Source organism: Manacus vitellinus, unplaced genomic scaffold (genome assembly GCF_001715985.3).
Source record: "Manacus vitellinus isolate BGI_N305 unplaced genomic scaffold, ASM171598v3 scaffold_75_pilon, whole genome shotgun sequence".
Taxonomy (NCBI): domain Eukaryota; kingdom Metazoa; phylum Chordata; class Aves; order Passeriformes; family Pipridae; genus Manacus; species Manacus vitellinus.
In genome coordinates this window covers 2,005,934-2,014,583 of record NW_021940789.1, presented here as the reverse complement: position 1 = coordinate 2,014,583, position 8,650 = coordinate 2,005,934, and the positions used below count along the sequence as shown (strand labels likewise).

Genomic DNA, 8,650 nt, shown 5'->3' with positions numbered 1-8,650 from the left:
GAGCTGTGGGGCAGCCGGGCAGGACGGGCTGGAGCTCCGGTCCAGCCAGAACAGCATCCCGCAGAGCTGGGGGGTCCCTGCCTTCACCCGCCCTCAGCGCGGGCAGCACAGCGCTGTTTTATCCAATTGCACAACTGCTCTCTTTACTGCAAGCACTTCCGTGCATCTTCACTTCTAATTCCTAACCTGCACACTTCCTACAAAAATTACAGTACTTTTGGCTTCCGGATCTGATGGACTCTATAGTGAGATGTTAACCAGTAACACACCTACTACACGGTTTAGCAACACAGGCTACAGCTGGGCCACAGAACCCGAGCAGGACACAGATTTGCCCCAGCAGTAACCCCAGGAGCAGAGACCCCAGGTCCCCCAGGCAGCTCCACGGATGTGTCCACAGGGAACAACTGCTTTTGCAAAACAAAGTTAATTCACCAGCTCCAGGCAACAGAAACCCCATGACCTGCAGCTCCCATAGCACAGAGATCCTACCAGCCCCTGAGCCCTCTGCCCCAGCCCTGGTTGCGTGTGCAGCTATTCCAGCAGTCCCTGGGCACTTGGCAGGCAGCAATCGAAGGACAGGGCAGCAATCTGTGTGCAGCACAGCACAGAACAGCAGCTCTCACCTGCAAGTGCAGTTCAGTGTCTCAGCGGTTCAGCTTGAAAGATCTGGGTCCTGCTTTTCAGCAACACCTTCACAAAGCGGAAAGCTGTGTGGTTCCTTCTGTGAGAACAGCTACATTACACACCTGAAATGCTCCTGAACATTTATGAGCTCTTGAAGTGCTCTCATTACAAGTACAAAACAATTGCCAGAAGGCAGGTCTGTTTGAATTTCCTATGACAGGAAGCTCACCATGACTGAGGGACAATATGGTGCTGCAGTCGCTTGCAGCCTCCCTGAACAAGGCAGAGTTGCAGAAAAACAGGAAACACAAATCTCTTATCTCCACCCCAATCCATCTAGAGTATCAACCTATATCCTAACAGTGTTTTTCTGTTACACTTTAAAAATGGTTTAAAGAATAAAATCTAATTGCACTTGGTGTAATTCATTTGAGCTTCAGCTAAAATCATAGAACAGCATGTCCTGAGGTGAAAGAGACCCCCAAGGATCATCAAGTCCAACTCCTGGCACTGCACAGGACACCCCAACAATCCCACCCTGTCCCTGAGAGCATTGTCCAAACACTCCTTGAGCGCTGGCAGCCTTGGTGCTGTGCCCACTGCCCTGGGGAGCCTGTTTTGGTGGCAGAAATTACTTGGGCCCTATCTGTAACACTGATACAGCATACTGGTTTCTGCTGTAGTACAATTATTTAATTTCTTACTGTCCAGACACTCATTTCGGTTTGACCTTTCAAAGCAAAAAGCTAAAGAAAAAATAAGGATAGTTAAGTATGAGGTGTGCTTTTACTCCCAGGTTTTGTCAAGCAGATGGTTTCCTTCTTCAGGGCAGAAAAGCCTCTTGAGTCACACATGCAGGCAAGGCTCCCCAAGTTACAGTTTTATTAGAAATGTTCAAAAGCTCTAGAAACAAGATCGCCTCTAGTACAAATATAGATTTAAATGCACAAACTAAAAAATAAAAAAATCTTTTCATGATTGCTGTACATTAGTGGAATGGCTACCCACTTTGTGAACGAATAGAAGGGAAGCTGAGTTAGGAGAAACAGCTCTAGAAACAAAGATTAGAAAGCGGCTCCTCTTTCTAACAGGCATCTTTTAAGGAGCCAAAACAAAATGAAGGTTCTGAAGCTTTGAGAAGTTCACTTTTCCCGTGTCTACTTAGGCTTTCAGTCACATGGTCACAGCATAGAATCAAGTCCAGTTAACAGAATCCTGTACGTTCTGCTTGTCCTGGAATTCCATGAGGAGGCATTCACAGAGTAACTGGGACCTTCTACAAAGAGCAAAGATCACCTTCCACGTCACTGAGCTTGGCAGGGTATCTTGAAACATAGACAAGCATTTTTTGGAGCTAAAATTAGCTGGAGGGAACTTCACTCAGCATCTGTTGACTTATAGTGATCATCATCCACCGTGGAGTAGATGTGTCCCTCGCTGCTGAGGAATTCCACGGCTTGCCTTGAAGAAAACCCCATGATTGATAAGCGGTTAGCAATTAATTAGCAAATGTCACCACCCTTCTGCCAGGGATTTCCCATTTACAGACCCCATCCCCACAGTTCCCTCCTGGCAGCTGCCAAGGGAAGCTCTTGATGGCTCTGTCCTGTGAGCAGTGTAAGTGAGGCCCAGAGTTTCTCCAAAGCTGTGACAAGGTGCTCCCCCCACAGCTCAGACTCTGTCTGTCACAGGGGAGAAGGCCACCACTCTCTGTACTTCCCAGGTAAAAGCAGGTCATGGATGTTAATGACTATGTTTCTAGGCCTCAAGGAAAAAGTTATAAGTGATAGCAAAGGAGAACAGAACAGACTATTCCTAAGTGTTCAGTGTGCAGAGAACAAGGTAGTCCTTGAACAGGAGAAATACTGCCAAAGCACTGCAGTACACCCAGGTACCTGTTGCCACTGAACTGATAAACAGATTGTTTTGAAAACAGGGGAGCAAAGTATTTGTCACACCTTCAACTGGCAATGGCTCATTTGGGGCTGTGAAGCCTTCAAAAGCTCTGGCTCACTGCTCCGTGCTGCTGGGGCCACCTGGATTACCCACACTGATTCACAGGTGAGTGCCTGGGCTTGTCCACTGTCCTCTCTGCCTCTGAAAGGACTGCCTGGATTTCCAGAACACCCTTCATTTCTACACACTTACTTGATCGTTGACATGCTCATACTGCGGAGCTGAAGTTTCAGCTCTTGCAGGCTCATACCTTCTGGGACAGGGCAGCTTTTTATCAAGTTCAGTACCTGGAGAAGCAAGAACCACCATTAGCACAGAGCTCAGATTCTCTGTCAGCAAGGCTGAACAGATCCATTGTCTTCAAAAAGTGATGGAACTTGCATTTCCCTGCCCCACATCACACATCACCCCCTGGCAGCCTCCACTGCCACTGCTGTGCTCCCAGAAAAGCTGCTGGCACCCACCTGGCTCTGGTGTGCCGTGAGCCCGTTCACTGGCAGGCTGCCACCTCCTCCATAGCCCCCCATGTCACCGATCCCAGCGGAGGGGAACGACGGCGGCGCACTCGACGCTGACTGGAATCAGGAGAGAAGTGCTGGGGTCACCTGCCTGCCAAACCCACGGCGGTAAAGACTCTGAGACAGTAATTTAAAATAGCTTCTCATGGAACTGGACTGCAACACAATCTCTCTCCAAGGAAGCCAGGACTTCTGTTACACCCTCCCTGTAACCCAGCTTTAAGCTTTCCAGACCCACAATTTCCCCAGCAAAGCCAGAGGTCCCTCTTTGGGAAATCACCATCACCCAGGAAGGGCCACAATGGAATTGGGATCTTTGTACATACCATAAGATTTTTTCTGAGGATCATATGTGCATTGACAATCTCTAGTATGTGTGTGGTGAACTCATTCATATTTTCCAGAGGCATGATCTTAAATGCCACCAAGCTCTTCTTATTCTTTCAGAGGAAAAAAAAAACACCACAAAACAAAGAAAACAATTTACATCACAGCAACAGGAAGATGCAAAACAACCAACCCAGCCATTCCCTCCAGGAATGGGACAGGGGTGGAATGAGAGCTTCTCTGCATGCAGCTAGTCCACAATGTTCTGACCTTCATCTTGTGCTGCTTTTGGCTGGGATAGAGTAGCATGGACTGGTTTTGGACTTGTGCTGGAAACAGTACTGGTAACACAGGGATGTTTTAGTCGTTGCTGAGCACATTTGCACAGAGCCAAGGGCTCTCCTGTTTCTCACACTGTCCCACTGGTGTTAGGCTGGGGGGGCACAAGGAGCTGGGAGGTGACACAGCTGGGACTGCCCAAGGGATATTCCAGACCATACAGTGTCATGCTCAGTATATAAAGCTGGGGAAAGGAGGAGGAAGAGGGGGTGTTTGGACTGATGGCATTTGTCTGCCCCAGGCACTGTTCCACGTGAAGAGCCAGCTCTCCTGGAGATGCTGCACACCTGCCTGCCCATGGGAAGTGCAGAATGAATTCCTTGGTTTGCTTTACTTATTAAACTGCCCCTATCTGAACTCACTGGTTATCTCACTTTGACCCTTCTGATTCTCCCCCATCCCATCAGGAGTGAGTGAGCAGCAGCAGGGGGAGGAGGAGGGGCTCAGGTGCCCTCCAGAGTTAAACTACAACATGTTTTCAGATGTGATTTTGTAAAGCAATGGAGATAGAGTCACTTCTCCTTCTAACTAGCTGGACTTTCCTTTAATGCATGCACCATGACTTGAATATTTAGTTATGAGGCAACCAGATCACATAATGCGCTACACGAAGTGTCCCCATGAACCAGAACCTGGTCTAAGCTCAACAGTACAAACATCCCAGAACCTGATGGCTTTCTGCTCTGCTGAAAACAACACATTGATGATGAGGGGCATTCTAAGTGAGTCCTCATTTTAAATGGTCCTCTGCATTCAGGAACAATTAAGAGTGTTATTAAATACAGCCCTGGCAGAGACACTGAAGATTTGTCCAGAGGAAAGGATAAGCAAGAGACCATGATTAAGTGGATATTCTAAAGCAGCCCACTAACACTGAGCCAGATCTCCAATCCTTCTTGGCCTGGACTCAGACACAGGTGACATGGTCTTACCTGGAACGAACGGAGGTGACCAGCTACTTTGACATAAGTTCCTGGAGGTACCACAACATTGTCACCTCCTGCCTCCTAACAGAGAGGGAAAGGAGAGAGGTTTGCTGATTCACATTTCCATTTCTCAATTATCACAATAAATGACTCAGCAAAAGAGGCTCATCTCAAGCAAGCACAAACAACGTGCATTGCTATGTCCAGTAAGAGCAGTTAGATAAACATAATTGTAAATGAAAAATAAAAGCATTTACACACTGGAGAGCAGTCAGAGCCACTTGTCTGCTCTGCTGTTTCTGTCTGCTTATGAGAGATTCTCAGAGCAACAAGAGGAAAAGACTCTTGAATACTAAAAAAGCAAGTGTTCAATGCTATACCATGGCTGGGGAATGGGGCAGGCCAGAGCCATTTCTGAACTCAGGATAACCTTGCAGAAAGCCAATTGAATGTCTGCCTGATTATCCTCCCGAAGCTGTTCAACTGAGCTCAGCTGTAACAGCAGCATCTCCCTTGGATTTCAGGGACATATTATTCCTAAAACACTTCTCAGAAAAGCTACATCTTTTTGATAAAAACCTCTGTGAGATGCAGGGAGCTGGTCCTTACAGGTCCCTTCCAGTTGAGACACTGTACTATTCTATAAGTTTTCTCTCCCCACTGCTCTCAAAGGCTGTCAAAGAAGCGTGTTCAGAGCAAATCCAATGCTTACATCGGTGTCAACCCATTGCCTGACGTCCATCGGCGCTGCTGTCATGTCATCCACTTTGTAGAGGATGTTGGTGGGCGCCTTCTCCGCGTGCCGGACGATGCCCACGACGGTGACCTGCGGGGAGGGGGGGAAGTTGCCCGGGCCGCCCGCGGGACTCGGGGCCACCCCGCCCGCGGCCGCCCACCTGCGAGATCTCCACGTCGCAGATCCGGAATGTCTCGTCGACCTGCTCTCGCCTTCAGCAGCGCGAACACCGATGCAGGCACGATGTTCTGACGAGCGGCTCCGCTGCGAGGGGCGCGGAGCGTCAGGGCCGGTTCGGTCCCGGCAGGACGGCCCCGGCCCGGCCGCCCCCCGCCAGGCCCTACCTGCTTCTTCTCCCTGGGCGGCCGGGCGGGCGACCCGAACCCCCCTGGCGACTGCAAGGTAGCCGCCCGGGCCCCGCGCCGCCCACGTGCCGTACCCGCCGTCGAATTTTCCCTGCGGGGGAAGGCAGAGACCGTGAAGGCGGCGGCGTGGTGCCCGCTCCCCACTGCTGCCGCCATCACCGCCTCGAGCGCTCCGTCACCACGCGGCCCCCGGGCGCTGCCCGCGGCCCCTGCCCGGTGCCCGCTGTCCCTGTTGCCCGCTGTCCCGTCCCGTCCCCACCGGTGCGCTCCACATGGTCCGCACGGATCGGCCGCCACCGGCCCGCGCGCGCCGGCCCTCCGCGCGCCGCCCCGCGCCTGCCCAATCCGGGGAGTCGCCAGCTCTGCCCGGCCGGGCGACCATCGCGACCCTCCTGATCTATCAAGCCTCCGTTCCAATAGAGAGAGCCGTGGCGAAGCCTCCGCCGCCATTTCGAGAGTAGGCGCTGCCCGGCCCCGCCGCGGGGAGGGGGCGGGGCCGAAGGGGCGGGCCCAGGGCCCAGGTGACAGGTGGGGCACGGGCGGGGGAGGGACAGAGCACAGGAAAGCACAGCAGAGCACAGGGCAACAGAGCACAGGGCACAGCCGAACACGGAGCACAAAGCACAGCAGAACACGGAGCAACAGCAAAGCGAGGCACAGCCAGGGTGCCCCATTGGCAGCCCTGGACGCAGTCGGCGTACGCACTGCTGCTGCTGTATGCCCGCTGCCGCGCCCTTGCCCGGTGCTCGCGCGGACGCGGGCGGTTTCTGCACTCACGACCTGCACTATGGGACCCCCGAGGTACGAAGGCGCGGGCGGCGGCGGGCGCGCCGTGTCGTCAGGCAGCGGCCCGGTCCGGCCCCGCAGGGCCCCTGGCAGCACGTTACCTGTGCGACGCGCCCTGGGCGCTGCTCCGCTCGGCCGCGCGGGCCACGCGGGACATCCTGCCCGCGCCCGACTTCGTGCTCTGGACCGGGTGAGGAGCGGCCGGACCGGGCGGGACGGGGAAGGGCAGCGGAGCCCGTACGGAGCCCGGGGGGGGTCAGGGCTCTTTCCGTGGTCCCCACTTTGGAGAGGGGAGGGGGAACGTGCCTCGTAATGAAGAACGAGGGCGTGAGCACAACCCCAGCGAGGGCTCTCAACGCTCCGATACACCCTAGCAGTGAAAGGCAGTGAGGTGATGGAAGGATCACAACTCACGGTCCGTCTTTCCCTTGTTCATCCTGCCCGGCCCTGTCTGACTCCGCAGTGACTCTGAGTGCCTGGAACGCCCAGGGAAGGGGCTGTGGGGTGTGTGTTACACCAGGTCCTGCCGGTCAGAGCAGTGGGAGGAGAGCGCTGCAAACCAGGCTTGTGGCATTTCTTCTGGCTGCAGATGAGGCACCTGGGAGACCTGTCTCAAAAAGGGGCTGTTTTGCTTTAGGAGTAGGGGTTCTCTCCTGTCGTGGTCTCCAGGAGTGGGTTTCTGGTCCCTCAAGTGCACTTACTGCCCCAACAGCACTTTCAGTAAAAGCTGTATTTTCATGGTGATTGTAAGTGTGTATGGCCTTTCTTCTCACAGTGCAACCTTAACCTGCAATCTGCTGCACTCTCCAGTTCCAGGAGGCTGTTGCCTCCTGAAAACATGAAATGTTTTCATTTTCTGTCCCCGGAGATGCATGTTGCTGCTTAGATGTAGTTATTGCTCCTTGTGACCTTATGTTGAGCATTCTTTTTCCTCAAACGATTTCTCCAAGTTCTCTCACATGATTTTGAATGTTGATCTCCTTCTTCAGTGGGCTGGTGGCCAGCCCAGCATTAACTACAAATGCCATGAGTGTGTCAGTGCAAACACAGACGTGTGTGTCTGGGGCACTTTGGAGCAGCACCGGATTGCTGCCTTACTGGACGTATTCCCTTGCTTTATGGTGATCACAGCTGTGCAAACAGCTCTGCTTCACTATTGCTGATCAGATGGTGCCCTCAGATTGCGAAGTGCTGATCCTGGCAATATTTCCAGGCAGCTTTAGTGCCTGTGACATGCCCTGAGGGAGAGGGAGCATCCCCTTTACACCCTTGTGTTCAGGGGTTTTAAGGTAAAGTGAATCACAGAGTATCCTGAGCTGGAGAGGACCCACAAGGATCATCAAAGTCCCACTCCTGGCCCTGCACAGGACACTCCAACAATCCCACCATGTGCCTGAGAGTGGTACCCAAAGGCTCCTTGAGCTCTGGCAGGTTTGGAGTGGAGCTTGTTTTCTCTCTGTGCAATTCCTTGAAACTCCCTCAGTACCCTGACCAGTCAACATGAATTCTGCCCCCAAAAGCTTCAACTGTCCCTTCTAGGAGGCATAGAGAGAAGTCAGCAAGTTTCTGTGCCTTGCTCATCGCTGTGAGTGCAGGTCCTATTAGTCCCAGACAGTGACTGTGCTGCTGCTTTTTTTTCAGAGATGACACTCCCCATGTCCCCAATGAGCAGCTCGGAGAAGAAAAGGTTCTGCACATAATAGCAAACCTGACTTCTCTGATAAAAGAGACATTTCCAGGTAGGATTTGAGGGGATGAGAAGGGGAGAGGAGCAAAGAGACTCGTGGGAAGGGCTTACCAGGGTGAAGAAATGACAGAATTCAGACAGAGAAAGGCACAGAAGGGCTGTGGTCGCTGGGACTTGTTTGTCCTCTTCCCAGTGGCCTCAATTCTGATGTGCCTCATGCATTGATGCACTTTCATGTTCCAGGTTAGCTCACTCAGGAGAGAGGAAAATAAAGGTTTCTGTTATTAGCCATTAAAGCAGAAGAAACTGCAAGATTCTCTCAGACATAACCCCTGACAGCAAGAGAGAAGGCACTGCTGTGCCAGCTCAGGGACTCGGCTGGG

At 52.6% G+C, this 8,650-nt stretch overlaps 1 protein-coding gene across 1 annotated transcript; it reads right to left on the bottom strand.

Annotated features, from left to right (window-relative positions):
• Positions 1–1,480: 1,480 nt before the first annotated feature.
• RPA2 (replication protein A2) lies at positions 1,481–5,693 on the bottom strand. Its single transcript, XM_008931576.2, has 7 exons — positions 5,590–5,693; positions 5,406–5,519; positions 4,700–4,774; positions 3,428–3,541; positions 3,048–3,158; positions 2,776–2,870; positions 1,481–2,088 (listed from the first exon to the last, which is right to left on the bottom strand). The coding sequence occupies exons 2-7, from the start codon at positions 5,448–5,450 to the stop codon at positions 2,004–2,006; spliced, it is 525 nt and encodes a 174-aa protein (XP_008929824.2). The 5' UTR covers positions 5,451–5,519; positions 5,590–5,693; the 3' UTR covers positions 1,481–2,003.
• Between the last annotated feature and the right edge of the window lie 2,957 nt (positions 5,694–8,650).